The 23,289-nt window shown below is 43.4% G+C and overlaps 1 protein-coding gene across 11 annotated transcripts in view; it reads left to right on the plus strand.

Annotated features, from left to right (window-relative positions):
- Positions 1-23,289, plus strand: part of PKHD1 (PKHD1 ciliary IPT domain containing fibrocystin/polyductin) — a 417,278-nt gene that overhangs the window by 244,445 nt on the left and 149,544 nt on the right. For all 11 annotated transcript variants that reach the window (XR_007356005.2, XR_007356007.2, XM_048845758.2 and 8 more), the window contains 3 exons: positions 4,254-4,319; positions 5,352-5,480; positions 15,264-15,401. Coding sequence is in view for 9 of the 11 variants with exons in the window: in XM_048845758.2 (XP_048701715.2) it covers positions 4,254-4,319; positions 5,352-5,480; positions 15,264-15,401 (333 nt within the window). In the remaining 2 variants the exon portion in view is untranslated. The remainder of the gene's footprint in view (positions 1-4,253; positions 4,320-5,351; positions 5,481-15,263; positions 15,402-23,289) is intronic.

Below are 23,289 nucleotides of genomic sequence, written 5' to 3' on the forward strand. Positions count from 1 at the left end.
TGTTCTTGAATGGCTAGCTAGTAAGAGTTCTCCTTTGTAACATTGCCTCTGTAGAGCTATGAGCATAGTCATGTAGCCTTGGAACTTTCCCCTGTTCTAGATTCACCAATTTTAAGGTCAAGAGGTAGGTTTATGATCAGCCGTGTGGCCTGAAGCTCTAGAAGGTAAGGAGCTCTCTGCTCCTATCTGGTGAATGGGGGAAGAACGGCCACAGAGCTACCTCATCTGCATATGTTATTTATTCAGAACTCAAGATGGACAGAAGTTCCAGAGGAGAAGAAGCTCTCTGCCCCCCCTCTGTTGGTGAACTGTGGGAACTGTGGCTACAGTGAGAGCTTCATCTGCATAAGTTCATTACCCAAAATTCCTCCAGTGACACTTGGGAGTCACCATAACTGTACACACACTCAGAATTGGTTCAGAATTGGAACTGAGGAAAGGGCTCACATCTTTAGTAAGGGTCTTCTCAAGGGTCCTACATTACTACTGATTCCCCTTCATTGAGGAGCCTATACTGTGGGGACAGTTCTTTGATGAAACCCACAAGGTAGCTTCTTGAGGGGATGCAATGCAAAGAGGGCTCTTTGTTGAAGCCACTGAGGATAGCAGCAGAGGTGAGTAAATTCTGGTATGTTTTTTTTCTACCCAGCCACCAAATAAAGCTGAAATCACTATAGCTGGGTTAAGTAGTGGAGCCTCAGGACAGGACCTGGTAGGATTTTGCAAGGGATTGGAGGTAGGTCTGCCCAAGTACACCTCAGGATTCTGGGACTACGCTATCCATTGACACCTAACCATGAGTTGTGTTTAGCGGAGGGAGAAGAGAGAAGTGATGTGGTAAAAGGGCTGTTTGCCTACTGGACATTCACACCGGCTACTAGCGAACCAAGTTAAGACTATTGCCAAAGTTACCATGGGCAGTGTTTTACTTGTAATTCATTTAGAGAGCTCTAGGTCCCACTGTCAACAAGGTTGCCCCTCTCAAATCGCACAGCGGTGAAATCATTACAGATAAAATCAAGCAGTTGTCTTGTTGGGTTGAACACTATTCAGAGCTATACGCACAAGAAAGAAACATCACCAGTGAATCAGTGGACCAAATATCAACTCTACAGGTCATGCCACAGCTAGATCTGGAGCCCACTGTAGAAGAGCTAAGCAAGACCATTGATTAGCTGCCAAGTGGCAAGGCTCCTGAAAAAGATGGCATCCCAGTAGAAATCCTCAAGTACGGGAAAGACAGCCTATTACTACATCTCCATCAGCTGCTGCTTAAATGCTGGAAAGAGGGTGAGGTACCACAAGAGATGTGCGACACAAACATCATCACTTTGTATAGAAAATAAAGGCAAAAAGTGTGACTGCAACAACTACAGGGGTATCTTGCAACTAAGCATAGCAGGAAAAGCTTTTGCAAAAGTCATCTTAGTGCGCCTACAACAGCTGGTGAATCGTGTCTACCCTAAATCACAGTGCGAATTCAGGGCTGGAAGATCAACGATAGACATGATATTTTCTCTGCATCAACTCCAAGAAAACTGCAGAGAGAAAAACTGACCATTGTACATCACCTTTGTGGACCTAACCAAAGCATTCAACACAGTCAGCAGAGCAAATCTATTTGCAATGTTAGAAAAGATAAGATGTCCACCAACCCTGTTAAGTTTTATACGTTCATTCCACAACAACATGAGAGCAACTGTCCAGTTTGATGGGTCCACTTCGTACAGCTTTGAGATGAAAAGCAGAGTGAAGCAAGGATGTGTTCTTGCCCCTACACTCTTTGGAATCTTCTTCTCAGTAATACTGAACTGTGCATCTAAGGACATGAAAGATGGATTTCAGAGTAACAGCCATGTTAGTCTGTATTCGCAAAAAGAAAAGGAGTACTTGTGGCACCTTAGAGACTAACCGATTTATTTGAGCATAAGCTTTCGTGAGCTACAGCTCACTTCATCGGATGCATACTGTGGAAAGTGTAGAAGATCTTTTTACATACACACAAAGCATGAAAAAATACCTCCTCCCACCCCACTCTCCTGCTGGTAATAGCTTATCTAAAGTGATCACTCTCCTTACAATGTGTATGATAATCAAGGTGGGCCATTTCCAGCACAAATCCAGGTTTTATCATACACATTGTAAGGAGAGTGATCACTTTAGATAAGCTATTACCAGCAGGAGAGTGGGGTGGGAGGAGGTATTTTTTCATGCTTTGTGTGTATGTAAAAAGATCTTCTACACTTTCCACAGTACGCATCCGACGAAGTGAGCTGTAGCTCACGAAAGCTTATGCTCAAATAAATTGGTTAGTCTCTAAGGTGCCACAAGTACTCCTTTTCTTTTTATGAAAGATGGAGTGTATCTCCACACAAGATCAGATGGGAAACTCTTCAACCTGTCCCGATTTAAGTCAAAGACCAAAGTCAAAAAGTTGATAATTAGGGAATTTCTATTCACTGATGATGCTGCCGTCATAGCCAACAGTGAAGATATAATACAAGAACTCATGGACTGCTTTCAAGTACCTGTCAGGCATTTGCTCTCACCATCAGCATCAAGAAAATGGTTGTATTAGAACAGGGGGTTCTACAAGATCCTTCAATTACCTTAAATGCAAACCAGCTAGAAGTAGTCCAAAAGTTCAGTAATTTAGGTTCTACAGTGACCACCAACCTCTCACTGGATAAAGAACTAAATGTTCACATTGGAAAGGCTGCCACCACCTTTAGCAGACTAACTAAAAGAGCATGGAAGAACTCAAAGCTTACTATCAAGACCAAAATACTAGTGTACCAAGCTTATGTCCTCATCACTCTCATGTATGGTGGGTAAACATGGACAACTTATGCTCATCAGGAGAAAATGTTGAACAATTTCCACCTATGTTGTTTACACTGCATACTCAACACCAAATGGCAAGATAAAGTCACCAGCACAGAGGTTCTTCAAAGGGCAAATTTACCAACTGTGACAATCCTGCTCAAGCAAAGACAACTGCACTGGCTGGGCCATCTGAGTAGGTTGGAAGATGTACACATACCCAAGGACATGCTATACAGAGAGCTATCAGAGTGAACAAGAACAACAGGTTCAATATGAAGACACATGCAAGGTGAGATCTGAAGGAATTTGCAATTGATCCTGACCAATGGGAAATCTTGGCAAGTGACCGTAACAAGTGGTGACATCGTCTCCATGAGGGTATCAAAGTCAGTGACAGGAGCTGGCTCCTACAGCTTGAGGAGAAAAGAGCCCACAGGAAGTAAGCAAGATACAGACATTTGCAATAACTGCCAAAGATCATGCAAATCTCAGATTGGCCTATTCAGTCACATGAGACATTGCAAACCATCTACATCATAGGCTGCTCTATTCCCACCATCTCTCACAGACGAAAGGATGCCAACAACAACCATGGGGGAGTGTTTTACTTGTCATTCATTTAGATACATTGTTGCTGTTTTCCCCAAGATGATGCTGTGTTCCCTTTCCCCCAATAAAGTGTTCCTTTCCTCATACACAGACTCAGTGCTTGCGAGTAGGAAGTATTGCCTATTAAGGGCTCCCAATAAAGGTATTTAGTGATCCCAGAAATGCTGGCTAGGAGCTCAAGCTAGTGGGGTATTAATTTTAATAGATGAACCGAGCCCTTGTCACTGTTGGCAAAACCTAGCAGAGGGGGTTACAATTATTATAATCTAGTCTGACCGCCTACATACCACGGGCCATAGAATTCCTGGCTCTAACCATAAATCTTGGTTGAACTAGTGCATTTCTTTTAGAAAGGCATCCAGTCTTGACTTAGATTCCAAGAACATACATACACACAATGAACAAAAGCTACAGTTCCCTTTCTGATCTCAGTTACCCCATTGTAAATCCAAAGTAACTCACCAGTGTAAAGTGATTGCAGTCAATAGAGCTACTCTAGTTTTACAACGGGATAAATGAAGTTGGCATGCCAACTGTAGCTTTTGTTTATTGTATATCTGCTCTTAGCTTTTTTTGGTAAGGTGCCAGGAGCCCTTCAGTGCCTACAAACAAAAATGTATTCATTTATTTATAAAAACACTGTAAGAAAAATGGTTGAAAAAGGATCAGCAAGGCTAGGTACTTGGGAAACCTTTTGTTGTTAGAAATGTGAATGATCAGAAAACATTGTATCAGAGATTACTGTCTAATTGCTTTTGTTAGTTTCCATTGAGTTGCTGATGGGGTTTGTCTACAAGCCATGCACCCTCTCTTTTCAGTTACAAGTGAAGACCTAGTCCAAGTAACATTCAAAGAGGAAGAAAAAGTCACTCTACCTACACCAGGTATGTGGTGGTCTCAGGCTGACTGGTTTCGTCTAACAGCCACAGCAATTCCTTTTACTAGGTGTGCAGGAAAATGTCGCTGTACATCACCTCTATGTTTTGTACATCTGTCAGCCCAAAAGGGGCTCTTGGCATTCATTTAAGAGCCACATCTACCATTGCATGTGATGAATGTGTGATTCCACATTATAAAAGACTATAAACTTTTGTTAAGAAATACCATATCAGATCATAAAGGTCATGGAGAATGTAAGACTACAATATATTTTAGTGCTACACAGTGATCTTAGGATAATAGCATGACATTATTATACAGTTACACATTGAGCCAGACAGCATAATAGACCAAAGGATAGGGCTGGAAAGAAGGAAGACCTACAGAGTTCTAATCTGGGATTTGCCACAGATTTGCTATGTAGTCCACTATTGTTACAGAAATTTATTTCTGTTGCAGTAGAGCTTAGAGGCCTCAGCTAGGGATCAGAGCCCCATTGTGTTAGGCATTGTACATACAAATAACAGAAAGACAGAGCCTGCCCCAGAGAGCTCACAATCTAAGTTGGGCTCAACTTCATTGGTCTTTATTATACTATGGAACAGGGTTCATAAAACTTACCTACCTCACAAGATTATTATAATTGTTATTTATTTGTATTGCAGAAATGCCTAGAAGCCTCAATCTGGATCAAGGGTGAAATCTTGGCCCCCAGTGAAGTCAACTGGGATTTTACCATTTCCCTGGAGCAAGGATTTCACCTCAGACTTTCGTTATGCTACATGCTGCACAGATATACAGTAAAAAAGTCCTTGCTTCCAAAGAGCTTAGTTGATTTTCACATAGCCTAGATCCTTTGAACTTTAGGACATATTACAAAATCCATTTAGCTTCCTGGCTTTTGGGTAGGAAGGCACAACATGAGAGCAGACACTTGTGGGTAGGGTAGGGTAGGGTTTTACTCATTGGGCAAGTTTTGGTTTTGTGGGGCAAATGACAATTCCAAATACATCTTCTTTGTCCATCCTGTGTTCTAGCTCCAGTCTCTCCTTCTGACGTAATTTTGAAATGGTCATTCCCTGAATCATGGAGTGGAGTGAAACAAGGCTGGGGTGGATACAACCACAGCATTCCAGCCTCTGGTGAGGATGTCGTCATCTTGCCTAGTAAGTAAGGGAAGTACAGTTCTGAGTTTCTCCCAGTAATACCAAAGGTATGTCTACACTGGAAATGTTAGTCCAGTTTTACCACGTGCTAATTAACACAACTGTAAATTCCAGTGTACACAGGACACAAACATTTGACCTTAGACTGCAGCATGAATGCGTGCATGTTAGAACAAACATTGCCCCAGAAGCAGACTTCTCTATATTTCTCTCTCACACACCCTTATCTACTGCACAAATATACACACGGTTCTGTGGTGGATTTTTTTTCCTTAAGTAAACTCAGGTGTACCATATCATAGCTAATGCAGAATGTCTCTTTCCTCTTACCTAGCAGTGTTTCACACAGGGAGCATATTTCAGCCGAGCTCCCAAGACTGTACTGGCTTCCATTTTGCTTTCTGGTTGCCTGTCCAACTGTTCATTTAGATCTCTAAATCTGTTTATGGATTAGGTTTCTAAGTATCATTGAGTCATAGAATCATAGAATATCAGGGACCTCAGGAGGTCATCTAGTCCAACCCCCAAGTCCATCCTTGTCTTTGGACTTTACCCCAACAGTGGAGATTAGCTGGAGTGCTGATATCATATGGTTATCTAGATAAGGCATTTATTCTGTGTCTCAGGAGAATTGGGTACAAATCCTGCTTCTGCTAAGACTTCATATGTAAGGTTGTGCAAGTGTGGGTGCTCCAGCTCCACTTCTAAATGTTGGCAATAATTAAGCTTCTTTTCTCTCAGCCTTTGCCTGTCTTCTCTTTTTAGATTGTAAGTCCTTTGTGGCAGGGACGCTGTGTTATATGCATGCATGTCCAGTGCCTGGGACAACAGGGCCCTGATCACGGCTGGGGCTTCGAGGCACTAAAGCAATACAAATAATATATTGTACTAATTATAACGCTGGCAGTCCTTAGACTTGTATATCTGGGTGGTGGATGCAGGGCACTCTCAATGAAGTGTCCTGAACTCTGAATTTCCCCCCCAGCTTGGTCTGACAGAGCCTGAGTTTGCTGATCCTTCTGGAAGGCCTGTCTCAGACCTACTCTGAGGACCTGGGTTTTGTCATCTGTTTTTCTTGTGGGGGCTGGAAGGTCTTTCTGTTGTCATTTTTTACCTCTAGGGCAAGTTGAGATTATTACTTTTGCATTTTATTTTATTGCATCCCGGAAGTGTTTCACTGGCCCCACATGTAAATGAGAAATAATTAAATAACACATTATGGATGTAGTAAAAATCAGCTTTAGTTGAAGAGAGAATTAGTAGTGTGAGTTGTATATTAGATGGGGGAAAGACACAGCTGCTCCCAGAACCCCCTGGCCAGACTTCTGACACAGATAATTAGGGCTCTGTTCTGGCTAACACATAAGCATCTACATAAGTTTGCTTCTCTCTGGACCCCCATTGGCTACAATGTGTACAGATGCCTAGGTGTTTGCAAGGTCAGAGCCCAAATGAGTCAGACAATGATCAGATCACTACGTTCACAAACAGGACTGGAAAACATTCTGTTTATCTAAAATACTTATATGTCTCCATTACCTCCAAATCTTTAATGTCTGTGTCCTCACAACATCCCAGTGAAATAGAAAAGCACTATTATCCCCATGTTACAGATGTGGAAGAAAAGCACAGGGAGGCTAAGTGACTTCCTCAAGGGATTCTGGGCAGAAGAGAGACTCCAGGTAGCCTAGTGATAGGCTAGTACACAAAACGCTGACTCATCTACCTCTTTCACGAGATCGGGTTGAAGAATTCCACTCAAATTTCAAATATAGATAAAAAATTGATAAAGTTTTCCCATGTCTCCCCCCTCCCCCCACAGTTTTTCAACTAACTGTAGAGCTGGCTGAAATATTTCAAATTTTGATGAAGACGCAGTAATTTTTCAAATAAACCTCTAGCAGTGACACAAAAATTGTAAAAAATATAAATAGTGACCAAATTTGTAAAAATCATGCCCTATTCAGTTACAATTCACAAACAGAAAAAGTGCTGTCTTTTCTATTCTATGCTACCTAGGTTCTTGTATGACCCTCATCACCGTAGTATCTGAGCGCCTTCTGGTTATGCATTGAGCAGCATGATTAACTTCTTTTCACATGTGGTTCATTGTATGTGCAGTGGAGTGTTTTCTTTTGGTAGGCTTTTTCCCCCCACTGCTCTGTGTTTGTTAGATAAGGCAAGCTGAAGAAGTGCACCTTGCAGTTGGAGCGGAAGACAGTGACGTTTATGATGATGCTTTGTTCCTGGAGAAGTTCCTTCCAAAGTCATGAACTGGCCCTCAAGAAAGCTCTGTCTCCTGCACAGATGATCTTAAGCCTTATGGAAAAAAGTTCCACTGTGTCTCAGGGCAGAGCTGTTGACCACAATTTTCATCCTGCAGCATTAGGCTCTTTTAGGTATGCTGGTCCCAAGCTTTTTTGCGGCCTGAAGATAAGAACAGAGATATTAACTAATCTTCACAACACTTCTGTTGTGTGGTATATAAAGCTGTATTATACCCATTCTTCACATGGAGAAAGTAAAGCGCAGAGAAAAATAAGTGACATACCCAAGACCCCAGAGCAGCATTAGAATTCAAGAATCCTTAGTTCTGAGTCCTACTGTTCAACTCTTTAGAACATGCTGCTTCACAGTGGTGCAAAACATGCCATCTCCACCCTTTAAAAACTTTATTGAATGGGGAAACCAAAGCAAAACATTTTATAAGCAAAAATAAACAAACAAGAGGAGTATTTGCATGTTAGGCCATGCACAATTCAGTGCAGTGTGTTAGTTTATAGAGAGCAGTTCCTTCTGTTTCCCTGCATTCCACGCGTCATAAATAACTGCCATGTTGCTGTAAATAGATATAATCCCTTCTTGGGTTTCAGCCTGGTGCACATACACACATGCTTGGTTAGTGTCCAAAACCTACTCCACCCTGCTTCCCATGCTTTTCCTTTATTTTAATTTAAGAGCCACAGGAATAAACTCTCTACCTTGCTCTTCCTCCCGAGCTGGCTGTTCTATCACCTGCCTCACCTTTACCCTCTCTTGCCTTAGAAACACTTCATCTTCACTCCTCCTGAGTGGGTGTTGAGACCCACTAGTTGCAACTGCCAGGGTGACTAACCATGCAACTTCACACAGGGTCCTAAAAATCGGTCACAGGTACCATTAGTCGTGGTGTTATTCATAGAATCATAGAAGATGAGGGTTGGAAGAGACCTCAGGAGGTCATCTAGTCCAACCCCCTGCTCAAAGCAGGACCAACACCAATTAAATCATCCCAGCCAGGGTTTTGTCAAACTAGGTCTTAAAAACCTCTAAGGATGGAGATTCCACCATGTCCCTAGGTAACCCATTCCAGTGCTTCACCACCCTCCTAATGAAATAGTGTTTCCTAATATCCAACCTAGACCTCCCCCACTGCAACTTGAGACCATTGCTCCTTGTTCTGTCATCTGCCACCACTGAGAACAGCCTAGCTCCATCCTCTTTGGAACCCCCCTTCAGCGAGTTGAAGGCTGCTATCAAATGCCCCCTCACTCTTCTCTTCTGCAGACTAACCAAGCCAAGCTCCCTCATCCTCTCCTCATAAATCATGTGCCCCAGCCCCCTAATAGTTTTTGTTGCCCTCTGCTGGACTCTCTCCAATTTGTCCTTTCTGTAGTGGGGAGCCCAAAACTGGCCTCACCAGTGCTGAATAGAGGGGAATAATCACTTCTCTCGATCTGCTAGCAATGCTTCTACTAATGCAGCTCAATATACCGTTAACCTTCTTGGCAACAAGGGCACACTCACTGTTAACTCATATCCAGCTTCTCATCCACTGTAATCCCCAGGTCCTTTTTTGCAGAACTTCCGCTTAGCCAGTCAGTCCCCAGCCAGCAGTAGTGCATGGGATTCTTCCATCCCAAGTGCAGGACTCTTCTCCTTGTTGAACCTCATCAAATGTCTTTTGGCCCAATCCTCCAATTTGTCTAGGTCAGTCTGGACCCTATACCTATCCTCCAGCATATTTACCTCTCCCCCCAGCTTAGTGTCATCCGCGAACTTGTTGAGAGTGCAATCCATTCCATCATCCAGATCATTAATGAAGATGTTGAACAAAACCAGCCCCAGGACCGATCCCTGGGGCACTCCGCTTGATACTGGCTGCCAACTAGACATAGAGTCATTGATCACTACCCATTGAGCCTGATGATCTAGCCAGCTTTCTATCCTTATAGTCCATTCATCCAATCCATACTTCTTTAACTTGCTGGCAAGAATACTGTGGGAGACCATATCAAAAGCTTTGCTAAAGTCAAGGTATATCACATCCACCACTTTCCCCATATCTACAGGGCCCGTTATCTCATCATAGAAGGCAATCAGGTTGGTCAAGCATGCCTTGCCCTTGGTGAATCCATGTTGACTGTTCCTGATCACCTTCCTCTCCTCCAAGTGCTTCAGAATTGATTCCTTGAGGATTTTTCCAGGGACTGAGGTGGGGCTGACCGGTTTGTAGTTCCCTGGATTCTTCTTCTTCCCTTTTTTAAAGATGGGCATTACATTTGCCTTTTTGCAATAGTCCGTGACCTCCCCTGGCCGCTACGAGTTTTCAAAGATAATGGCCAATGGCTCTGCAATCACATCAGCCAACGCCCTCAGCACCCTTGGATGCATTGCATCCGGCGCCATGGACTTGTGTGTGTCCAGCTTTTCTAAATAGTTCTTAACTTGTTCTTTCACCACTGAGGGCTGCTCACCTCATCCCCATACTGTGCTGCGCAGTGCAGCAGCTGGAGCTGACCTTGTCTGTGAAGATTGAAGAGTACTTCAGCTTTTTCCACATCATATGTCACTAGGTTGCCGCCCCCATTCAGTAAGGGTTCCACATTTTTCCCGACCTTCTTCTTGTTGCTAACATACCTGTAGAAACCCTTCTTGTTACCTTTCACATCCCTTGCTAGCTGCAACTCCAATTGTGCTTTGGACTTCCTGATTACATCCCTGCATGCTAGAGCAATATTTTTATACTCCTCCCTAGTCATCTGTTCAAGTTTCCATTTCTTGTAAGCTTCCTTTTTTGTGTTTAAGTTCATTGACGATTTCACTGTTAAGCCAAGCTGGTCGCCTTCCATATTTGCTATTCTTTCTGCACACCGGGATGGTTTGTTCCTGCACCCTCAATAAGACTTCTTTAAAATACAGCCAGTTTTCCTGGACTCCTTCCCCCACATATTAGCCACCCAGGGGATCCTGCCCATCAGTGCCCTAAGGGAGTCAAAGTCTGCTTTTCTGAAGTCCAGGGGCCATATTCTTCTGCTCTCCTTTCTTCCTTTTGTCAGGATCCTGAACTTGACCATCTCATGGTTACTGCTGCCCAGGTTGCCACCCAATTCTACTTCCCCTACCAATTCTTCCCTGTTTATGAACAGAAGGTCAAGAAGAGCATGGCCCCTAGTTGGTTCCTCCAGCACTTGCACCAGGAAGTTGTCCGCAACACTCTCCAAAAACTTCCTGGATTGTCTGTGCTCTGCTGTATTGTTCTCCCAGCAGATGTCAGGGTGATTGAAGTCTCCCATGAGAAGCATTCTTTGGTTTTAGTCCAAAAGGATATAAATGAGCTCCAGGCTAGAAGAGAGACAACCTTTACTGATCATCCAAAACTCCTGCATGGGGTGGATTTCACCTGTAATGATAACTTTAGTGGGACTGCTCATGCAAGGGTAGCTCACTGGTGAGATCCCCTTCTATGCCCAAGCTGCAGAGGACATGAAGCTGTTACAGTCCCAGAGGGAGTGCTTTGGTATGAGAGGAAAGATGGTCTAGTGGTTAGGATGCTAACCTAGGTCTTAGAAAACCTGGGTTCAATTGCTTGTTCCACCATTGACTTTCTGTGTAACTTAGGACAAGTTGCTTAGGCTCCCTGTGCCTCTATTCCCAATGTGGATATTAGCGCTTCTCTTCATCACAGGAGTGTTGTGAAACTAATTCCATTAATGATTATGAGTTGCTGTGGTGATCAAGGCTATGTAGATAGAGTAGCTTGAGTTTATCAGCTTGTTATTTTACCTCTGGCATTCTCTGGTTCAATCTCTGGTGTTTTAGCCAAGATAGTGCCCATCACATAAGGACTAATCACATGAATAAGGCTTGCAAATCAGGCTCATTGCCTAAATTGGGACTCCCACATTTAAAAACCAATTGCACAATACTGGAAAGCATGAATAGTGAGTTGATTCATACCATTCCATCAGCAAACAGCAGTCGTCTTCGTTCCAGGCCAGATCATGGAGTGCATTAGCTCCTCAAATGCTGAGATTTCCCATACTTTGGTTGATGGGTTTTCAGTATGACACATTGCATATTGGGTGGAAGGAGAACGTGTTATAATTCTAGGCAATGGTTTGAAAGGTCTAGATATCATATCATGTAGCCCCTGGCCTTTTTTTCTTTTTCTTTTTTTTAGTGGTGGAATCCACTCTCTTATTCATGTTCTGATTTTGATTTTCTTTGAACTTTTTCTGTTTGAAGAGATGAATGCTGGAGTACTGTCTCTCATATAATAGCGTGTCTGTTGTGGCTGATTTCCATTCAATGACATGCTATGGTGTTTTATATAGCAATGGGGTTGATCAAAGGCATTTGATGTCATTGCTGGAGTCATTAGCGAATTCTCAGCGTTGTACACCCGAACGTTAAGGCTGTGAGCTTTTGTCTGCAGGAAGTACACATAAAATGAAAGGTAGCCCTCTTAGATTTGAATTATTTTCTTAATGCAGTTGCTTGTGGCGATGTGAATTTCTTGAGGGAAGGGATAAAACAAATACAGTTTCTCCTTTGTCTGGAGATAAATTTCATTGAGCCATCTGACCTAAAGTCGCTGATTTTAGGCACTGACTAGTCACCTCACTGTGTAATCTGCAGAGCTGCTCATATGAAGCAGTTAGGTATGTGCCACAAGGAATGTATCACATGTGGTAACAGTCTTCTACCCATCAGTTCCTTTTTCTCCTCAAGTGTGGAAGGAGATTAACTCTACAATGGAGCCCCCTGCTGTTTCTGCAGAATATATGTCTGTTTCCTCACGCATCCACTGAACATGCTCTCAGTTGCACCCATGAAACCACATCAGGTCCGCGCAGGTCAGAATTTCTCCCTCCCATTATTATTCTCGGGTCACATGCATGAAACTCTCTACTTACAGAAAGAAAAGGAGTCTTGTGGCACCTTAGAGACTAACCAATTTATTTGAGCATAAGCTTTCGTGAGCTACAGCTCACTTCATCGGATGCATTAAAGTGAGCTGTAGCTCACGAAAGCTTATGCTCAAATAAATTGGTTAGTCTCTAAGGTGCCACAAGTACTCCTTTTCTTTTTGCGAATACAGACTAACATGGCTGTTACTCTGAAATCTACTTACAGAGCAATCAGTGTTTCATTTATAAGCCCTTATTTCTAAGGATGTGCAACTCAGCAAAAAAAAAAAAAAAAAATCTGTTCCAGGCTTAAACTTGACATATAAATGTTATGCCTAACAGCTCTCTTTCTTCTTCTTGTAAAAATGTTTTGCCCTATGCTTGATGACTATACTTACGGCCTTTGTCAACTGCAGCATTTTCTCATATTCTTGAGCAGTGATTTCCTCATATAAGCCATTTCCATTCTAACAATATCTCCCCCCTTATCCTCTTCCCTCTGCTTTGTTTCACTCGGTATTGTGTTTTTTCCGACTGATTATGACAGTTAGCTCTTCAGGGAATAGGACCCTGTCCCTCATTGAAAGGGCCTTGAACACAGTTGTTTTGCCGTCCCAGTTAAATTTTTTCTAAATTTGCCCAAGTTGTGAGCCTCTGCTCACAAGCTCAATAGAGACTTGTTCCAGTTTGGCAGCTAAATTCACTGGAGATTTCATCTGTGCTGAGCATGCTCCAGCCCAGGGCTGCAGGGACTGAAGATGACTTTCAGTGCAATTGCTTGTCTGGGCAGCAAGGGGCTGCTGTGGTTGCAGGCTCAAGAACTGAGAGCAGAGAGATCCCCTCCCCTGCCTTCTCAAGGCTCCTCCTGCTAATGCCCAGGCAGCAAGGAGGCGACGACTGGATGCGACTGTTGGGGAGTGAAGGGTGGGGATAGAGGGTGGGAATGAGGAAAAAAAGAGAGGGAAGGCAGGCAGAAGTTGGGGGGATATAGCAGCAGAGGGAGAGGGTTCAGGAGCTGGGGTGGGGTGGATATTGGCTGGTAGCTGGGGGGGAGGGAGATGAGCTGGGGTGGGATGGAGGTCAGATTGGAGTAGAGGGGGAGAGGTCAGGAGGCAGAATGGGAGTTTGATGGGAGCAGAGTAGGATGGGCAGGAGCTGAGGTGGGGTGGAGGATGGAAGGAAGCAGAGGGACAGGGTTCAGGATCTGCGGTGCGATGGAGGTTCGATGCGAGCAGAGGGACAGAGGTCAGGAGCTAGAATGGGGAGGAAGTTGTATGGAAGCAGAGAGGAAGGGGTCAGAAGCTGGGATGGTTGGAGGTTGGATGGGAGCAGAGGGGAAGGGACAGGAGCTGGGGTGGGGTGGAGGTTGTATGGAAGCAGAGTGGGAGGGGTCAGGAGATGGGATGGGGGGCAAATAGAGGCAGTAACTAGAGAGGTAGATAGGAAGATAGGGGTGTGGGTCAATATTCAGTGGATATGGGCATTGTGGAGTAGCAGGGAGGAGTCAGGAGCTGGTGAGTGCATAGGAGGAGAGGAAGATGGGGTCCGGCTTTGGGGCCCAGTGTTAGATGAGATTGCAACCATTAGAGAACGCTCCCCTCCAGAACCTGGAATTGGATCCAGGAACCCCGAGTCTCACCATTCTCTGTTGTCAGCAAGTTGCTGTGAAACACTGTCAAAGTGTGTATCTCACATCTCGTCTAGTGGCTGGTTTACATGCAGGATAACAGCATACTACTGGTAGTAGTTACTCCATTGGCTCAATTTATAGACAATTTGTTGTAGGTCTCAAGGTCTGACCTCTGCTCATGACCTAAGTTGGGGTCAATATGGGTCCACATGATTGAATTCTTTATTTCAAAAAGAACGAGGAGCACTTGTGGCACCTTAGAGACTAATACATTTATTTGAGCATAAGCTTTTGTGGGCTAAAAGCCACTTCATCGGATGTATACTGTGGAAAATACAGTAGGAAGATATATATATATATATATATATATATATGTACAAGAACATGAAAAAATGGGTGTTGCCATACACACTATAACAAGAGCGATCAATTAAGGTGAGCTATTATCAGCAGGAGAAAAAAACCTTTTGTAGTGATAATCAGAGTGGCCCATTTCCAACAGTTGACAAGAAGGTGAGAGTAACAGTGGGGGAGGGGGGAGGGAAATAAACATGGGGAAATAGTTTTACTTTGTGTAATGACCCATCCACTCCCAGTCTTTATTCAAGCCTAATTTAATGGTGTGCAGTTTGCAAATTAATTCCAATTCAGCTGTCTCTCATTGGAGTCTGTTTTTGAAGTGTTTTTGTTATAATATTACGACTTTTACAGACCTATATCTTTTAGAAAAATATCCAATCTCTTATTTAAAAAATGGCCAGTTAGTGCGGAACGTCATGACCCGTGGAAGTTGTTCCAATGATGAATGACTCTCAATATTCAAAATTTACACTTTATTTCCAGTCTGAATTTGTCAAGCAAAATTTAAAGTTAAGCACATGCTTAAGTGGCCATGATCTCTAGAGCTTTCCCCTCATTTTCCATCTTCACATCACAGTGTCGGTATATTGACGTTGCTCTCTCTCTCTCCTCTTTTTTCAGACAGGACCATCCTGGTGGATACAACTCTTCCTCCTCTGAGAGGTCTCTATGTTCTGGGGACTCTGGAATTCCCAGTCAGCTCCAGCAATGTCCTTAGTGCCAGCTGTATAGTGGTTGCAGGTGGTGAACTGAAAGTGGGTAAGAGAGAAATAATGACCAGAGGCTGTTCTTAAAACAAGGATTTTGTTTTATTTGTTGATTTTAAAAAAACCCAAGAATTAACGACAAATACTATGAGATCATTCATGGTGATGCTAGGCCTGATAATCAAACAGGTCGTTGCTTTTTCTGTAATGCATACAAGAAAAAGGCCAGTTTAGAATGGGTCGGGTGAGGAGAAAATCTAACACAGCTAATGCATACTTAAGAACTAAATGTATATAAGTAGTGAAAAGCTGGTAAAACTCCCATTGATTTCACTGGGGCCAGGATTTTACTCAATGTGTATAAAACCCATGCATGTGGATTGTATCTATCTCCCTGCACTTCCTTTGGCACTTGTTTTCTTGGATTGCAAGCGCTTCAAGGCAAAGACTGAGTCATCCTAGATGTGGAGCAATCCCTAACATCGTGTGCTTAAAGTTGAAGTCAATAGCACTTAAGTAAGTGGCATGGAGGGCCTTTAACACCAACTCAAGAAGGCAACTAAGTTTTCCCACAAGGTATAGAAATCCTGATCTGACATAAAACTGATCTAGCTGGAATGTTCTGCCAGTACCTCAGAATAGAGGGGTGCAGGGACTCTTGGGGAATATAGCATGGGGTGCTAGTTCTTATGCCAAAAGTGTCTCCAATGTCACTGGGTCTGTTACCTGCTATTCACAATGAAGAAACCAATGCCTTTCCCTAGAAAAGTAATTACTCCCATAATTCTCTTCAAACATGAAGCTGCATAAAGCCGGGATTTTTCTTTACTTACAGGAATCATTTGGATGCTCAGATCAGTGTGTTGGTCACTCCCTGCCCTTTCTCAAGATTGGTTTTATGAACTTTAAAATGATAATTTATTTGAGTAATCACATTCCTGTGAAGTCGACCCTGGAATTTCTTTGTTGTTAATCTCAGGGGACTGGCAAGTTAATAAGCTTTAGCAAAAGAGATATTTTATTGCCTTTAGTTTTGCTTTGAAAAAAGGCTTTACAGGTAACAATGGAGGTCAGTGTACCTTTACATATTCTTAACAGTTTATTGTTCCCACCTTTTTACAGTTTAAATATATATATATTAGGAAAATAAGTGTGCTCTGCTGCCTAAAAACACTTAGTTTGAAATATTGATGTGCTTCATTGCTACATAAACTCCCCTTAAGCATATAGCCATGGAGAAATGCTGGCATTAATAGCCAAACAAGTAGCTAGCTACACCTGTAGATTCTTTGGACAGCACCTTCTGGAGAAAGATTCTTGTTCCAGTTTCTGCTATAAAGGGGGTAGCTGGATACACATTCTTCATTTTGCCCACAGTGTTCTCCATTGGCTTTTACACTTGGCTGTAAAAACAGGAGAGGATATACCCCCCTTCTCTTCCCACGTGTTCCAGGCCTGAAGGCAGCTTCTTGGAGCCCATCTGTCCAATCGTGTGTATTCCATGCCCAAAGGAAGGTTTTTCAGCCCATCTGTCCTATTCCACCACACCCTGAAGAAATCCTGACACAAAACAGATAATGAGACAGTTTAGTAAACAAAGTTAATAGAGGTGGACATCAGCACTGAGTGATGCCTAAGTAGGATCTGAAATTGACACCGTCTGATCCACATACCAATACGCTCTCTCCAATGTAACTTTTCAGTGTCCTGCTTCCAGTGCAGCCATTATTGACTAAATATCATTGACTCTGTTTTACAGATGGGGAAGCTGATGCTCAGAGGGTATGTCTATGCTGCAGTTAGATACCTGCGACTGGCCTGGGCTAGCAGATTCAGCTTGTGGGGCTAAGGCTTGTGGAGTTGTTTAATTGCAGTGTAGACATTCAGGCCGCCACCTCACAGGGGCCTAGAGCCAGGGTTCCAGCCCAAGCCTGAACGTCTACACCACAATTAAACAGCCTCTTATCCTGAGCACTGCAAGCCAGGTCAGCTGGACAAACCAGCCAGGGGTGTCTAGTTGCAGTGTAGACATACCCAGAGTGGCTACATGACTTTTCCAGACTATACACACATTCTAGGGCAGAGCCAGGAATAGGACCTTGGGCCCAGATTTCATAGTTCTCAGTCCGGCATATTTAACCTCAGGATCATAATTCTGTAGTCTATAAGTAATGCTTAGTTGAGCTTTGCTGTACATTAGAGCACCGGTTCTTTTATTTGGGAGAAGGTTGATTAAAGCACAGGAGTGAGAGTAGGAATACAGATAGGAGAAATATTCTTTGCAAGAAAAAAAGGAAGATTTCAGAGTTTCTGAAACGTCAACGATATTCCAACAATTATGACAAAACTTTAGCTTGAAATAAAAAAGGGATGTGAATTTTAGATGAGTGTGCCTCCTAGAGGCTACTTGGCATAAAGAGATGCATGTCAGGGCTAAGAGCACAGAACTCCTGAGACTTCTCTGATGGGCCTTACTTACATTTTGCTTTTATGTACAGTGTAATCCACTGGTCAACGTGTGCTGTGAGTCCCCTCTGTACCTGATTCACGGGGGATACAATCTGGTACAGCTACCAGCTACTGGGTTTAGACCTGTAGCTCTGGATTTCCCTGGTTCAATGATGGTCACATAATACTTTAGAAACATTCATAGAATCATAGAATATAAGGGTTGGAAGGGACCCCAGAAGGTCATCTAGTCCAACCCCCTGCTCGAAGCAGGACCAATTCCCAGTTAAATCATCCCAGCCAGGGCTTTGTCAAGCCTGACCTTAAAAACCTCTAAGGAAGGAGATTCTACCACCTCCCTAGGTAACGCATTCCAGTGTTTCACCACCCTCTTAGTGAAAAAGTTTTTCCTAATATCCAATCTAAACCTCCCCCACTGCAGCTTGAGACCATTACTCCTCGTCCTGTCATCTGCTACCATTGAGAACAGTCTAGAGCCATCCTCTTTGGAACCCCCTTTCAGGTAGTTGAAAGCAGCTATCAAATCCCCCCTCATTCTTCTCTTCTGCAGGCTAAACAATCCCAGCTCCCTCAGCCTCTCCTCATAACTCATGTGTTCCAGACCCCTAATCATTTTTAAAAAGAAAAGGAGTACTTGTGGCACCTTAGAGACTAACCAATTTATTTGAGCATGAGCTTTCGTGAGCTACATCAGATACATCTGATGAAGTGAGCTGTAGCTCACGAAAGCTCATGCTCAAATAAATTGGTTAGTCTCTAAGGTGCCACAAGTACTCCTTTTCTTTTTGCGAATACAGACTAACACGGCTGTTCCTCTGAAACAGATCATTAATGAAGATATTGAACAAAACTGGCCCCAGGACTGACCCTTGGGGCACTCCACTTGATACCAGCTGCCAACTAGACATGGAGCCATTGATCACTACCCGTTGAGCCCGACAATCTAGCCAGCTTTCTACCCACCTTATAGTGCATTCTTCCAGCCCATACTTCCTTAACTTGCTGACAAGAATACTGTGGGAGACCGTGTCAAAAGGTTTGCTAAAGTCAAGAAACAATACATCCACTGCTTTCCCTTCATCCACAGAACCAGTAATCTCATCATAAAAGGCGATTAGATTAGTCAGGCATGACCTTCCCTTGGTGAATCCACGCTGGCTGTTCCTGATCACTTTCCTCTCATGCAAGTGCTTCAGGATTGATTCTTTGAGGACCTGCTCCATGATTTTTCCAGGGACTGTGGTGAGGCTGACTGGCCTGTAGTTCCCAGGATCCTCCTTCTTCCCTTTTTTAAAGATTGGCACTACATTAGCCTTTTTCCAGTCATCCGGGACTTCCCCGGTTCGCCACGAGTTTTCAAAGATAATGGCCAATGGCTCTGCAATCACAGCCGCCAATTCCTTCAGCACTCTCGGATGCAACTCGTCCGGCCCCATGGACTTGTGCACGTCCAGCTTTTCTAAATAGTCCCTAACCACCTCTATCTCCACAGAGGGCTGGCCATCTCTTCCCCATTTTGCGATGCCCAGCGCAGCAGTCTGGGAGCTGACCTTGTTCGTGAAAACAGAGGCAAACATTGTTTAGTTACACCTTACAGCATCCATGTGGTATGAAGTAGGAAATTATCATCATTCCTAGTTTGCCGCTGGGGGAACTGAGGCTCAGTGAAGTGAGATGACTTGCAAATGGAACTAGCAAGTCAGTGTCAGAAGGAGACACTCAAAAATGTTGGCCTCAACTTCTCAGCAGTTTCTGCTAGGTTTCACTTTGGGATTACTGGGTTCGTTTTGACCCAAAACTCAGGATTGAGGTTCAAATCTCGGTGGAATGAAACTGGAAAAAAAAAGTGAATTCCATCCCTGAGCAAAGCCACCAGGTTTCACATATCTCTGATAAGGAAGCACCAAAATGCTGAAGTTATTTCCTTCATGATGGGCTCATTGAAATCCTTTTTGAACTCTGTAGTACTCAGCTGTTCATTACTGGCAGGCTATCTGGTTTTGCCTGTCACACCAGAGTAAAACAGGGCAACACCACTCACTGATTAATTACCTAAATAGACTTTTTTAGTCTCAGACTTGTCACATATTGTCTTGGCTCTAGTGATGGCTGCTTGTCAGTCTTGTCTCTCATTCTGGGCAAGATGCCTAAGGTCATTATTAACTCATGACTTGACTGCCTGGAGATGAAGCACCAGACATTTCTGAAGTCTCTGTTGTTTTTAGTGTGAAAACCGTAATGCGCCAACTTCCATATTATTTATATAATTGGAAAAAATCATATAGAGTAATATCCCGCTTTATTGTCTTCCCAATTGGCACTTGGCAAAGGTTCATGGGATGATTAGGCAATATGACATGTCAGACCATGTGGTATAGCTGATTACCACCCAGCCTCCGGGGTGTAGTCAGGACATCTGAGGGATGCATGACTCCGCTCTACTGCATAGGCAGTCTTGAAGTTCTCAAACTTCTTTGTAGTGTGGACCATGAGAGATTGTCTCATGAGCCTACTTCTTAGCCCACGTGCAGTCATGTAATATCCTTGTGGTAACTAGGGCGGCTGCTTACACAGAGAAGAAATAGTAAGAAACTATTTAATGCATTTCTAGCTCATGTTAATGTGATGAGTGTTTTGTCGCTTTTGAAAAAAAAAGCTAATAACGTGATCTGCTGCGATTCTGTAGTTCATCTCCCACTTTCCCTCACTTTTGGTCCTTGCTTACACCCTGTCTGTCACTTGGTTCCTTTCCTCCTGGGCACACTGCCTGGCCATATCATTTCCTTCTTTTACGTTCCCCTGGATAGTCATCTCCCACTAGCAGCTAGCAGCTCCAGTTCCACTGGTGGCACTGGTCCATGGAGGAAGCTATTTATAGATTTGTAGGACTGGCATGGACTTGAGAGGTCATCTAGTCCTGCCCCTTGCACTCATGGCAGGACTAAGTATTATCTAGTCCATCCCTTACAGGTGCTTGTCTAACCTGCCCTTAAAAATCTCCAGTGACGGAGATCCCACAACCTCCCTAGGCAATTTATTCCAGTGATTAACTACCTGACAGTTAGAAAGTTTTTCCTAATGTCCAACCTAAACCTCCCTTGATACAATTTAAGCCCATTGCTTCTTGTCCTATCCTTAGAGGTTAAGAAGAACAATTTTTCTCCTTTCTCCTTGTAGCAACCTTTTATGTACTTGAGAACTGTTATCATGTCCCCTCTCAGTCTTCTCTTCTCCAGACTAAACAAACCCAATTTTTTTCAATCTTCCTCATAGGTCATATTTTCTAGACCTTTAAAATCATGTTTGTTGCTCTTCTCTGGACTTTCTCCAATTTGTCCACATCTTTCCTGAAATGTGTCCCTCCCAGAACTGGACACAGTTGAGGCCTAATCAGTGTGGAGTAGAGCAGAAGAATTATTTCTCGTGTCTTGCTTACAACACTCCTGCTAACACATCCCAGAATGATGTTTGCTTTTTTTTTTTTTGCAACAGTGTCACACTGTTGACTCATATTTAGCTTGCGATCCACTATGACCCCCAGACCCCTTTCTGCAGTACTCCTGCCTAGGCAGTCATTTCCCATTTTGTGTGTGTGCAACTGATAGACTGTCCCTTCCTAAGTGAAGTACTTTGCATATAGGCAGCTGTCTGGCTCCTCCCTGGTTTCAGCTGCCTTTTCAGGCTTCTGGGCTCTTCTTTACAGTGAAGAGCATGGACATCTGATGAAGCAACTGGAAAGGAGAAAAAGAAGCCAGCACTATGTGACAAGTCAACTCTTTGTTGACCACCAGTAAATATTCTGCAGACTGAGTGTCCATTGACCAGAGTTCACGAATAGCTGACCAATAAAATCCAAGAAGGCTTGGATTCAGATAACACATCAAACTCACAGGTGTGGCCACTACACTTAATTCTGCAAAATACTCTTGCCCATGGAACGCAAAAAGTTCTAAGCACAAGAGATTACTTGGCTTCCTTTTACAACCACTGCTGTGCAGCAGTGCTGCAAAGAAAAGGGAGACACCAACAATTCTGGGAAAGAATTGATAGGGCTTATTATGGAAAACGAAACAATGTCAGCAACCGTAGCTAGAATCACACTGAAATGTGACAACAATGGAAAGTACTTTTCAAGCCAAATGGCAAAATAAGGTCCAGGTTGCAGTCTGCAAATAAGCCCACGAGAGAGTGCAACTGGCTTTTTCTCTGCTCAGCCCTGCGTTGTTTTAACTAGACTTTCCATAGTAAGGATTCTTCACTGCACATTTGAGCCAGGCTTTCACCTGGGTTTAGTCGACCCTCCCTACCATCCAAACAGAAAAGTCTCTGACCTGAATTAGGAGGCGCTTTGAGCTACCTTACCCACATGGGAGGATGGGTTAGAACTGGGGCTCTGCTTTCACTGCGACTGGAACCTGCCCACATCAAAGTGAGGACCCAAGCAAAATCACTCGAGTGCTGATAATCCTCCGATGCCCTTCTCGCAAGTCCCACAAAGAACTGACCAGTTCTCCCACAAGGGACTGGGACAGAATCCTAGAGCATCTCCTCACAAAGAACATGGGATATGTCCCCAGGCACACATGGGCAAGTGCAAAAACAGTGAGGACATAGTAATGTAGATAGGGCTTTGCAGTGGTCAATACCCGGGTGCCAATCTCACAGGTTAACTGGGTAGTGAGGACAGTCCCATAGTCAAAAAGTGCTTGAGTGAAATGATGTGCCTTCACTGGGCCCCGTTGATCAGTTAACACCATCTCTCACATGCATGCTAATCCTGATCTCCTGAGCCTGCAAATACTTACCCACGTGGGTGAATCATTACAATGATCCTTAACACTGTGGTCTTTTAGAACACTGTACAGACATAACAGATCAGTCCTCCCAACACCCCTGCAGAGTTGACAAGTGTTATATTGTTGGCAACACATAGTATTAAAAATTATGAGAATGGCTTAAGAATCATGGTTTAAAGACATTATTTTGGGTTCTTTTTTAAGTATCCCTTCTGGGATTGGAGCATTTAGGGTTCACACTTTCAAGCTTTTCTCCACAACCATTAGAAATGTACTTCTTTTTTTAAAAAAAGTAAGCTGAGATTTGGTTGTATTCACATGGACCTTTCCAATGAAGTTTTGCTGGCCAACCAGTTTACACACACACACATTTATAAAGGTAAACATTTTATAACCACCAGGAAAAAATATCTCACCAAAATTTATAAATCCCCAACTTCGTGGGGTACGTCTGTGGTTAGAAAAATTTTGTAATGGGTGAGGAATAACTGAAAGGCTCCAACATGGTGTGTGGTGTCTTAGAGTGGCTGAGAACATCATTCAAGGAAGTAAGGATGACTTGGGGGATTTAGGAATGGGATACAAAGCTTTAGGCTTAGATCCTTAGTGGCTGAAAGTTGTAGTCATATGTTGTCTGTCTGCTGTCCTTTCTGAAAAGAATCTCTGGTCACGGTC

This window comes from Caretta caretta, chromosome 3 (genome assembly GCF_965140235.1).
Source record: "Caretta caretta isolate rCarCar2 chromosome 3, rCarCar1.hap1, whole genome shotgun sequence".
Lineage (NCBI taxonomy): Eukaryota > Metazoa > Chordata > Testudines > Cheloniidae > Caretta > Caretta caretta.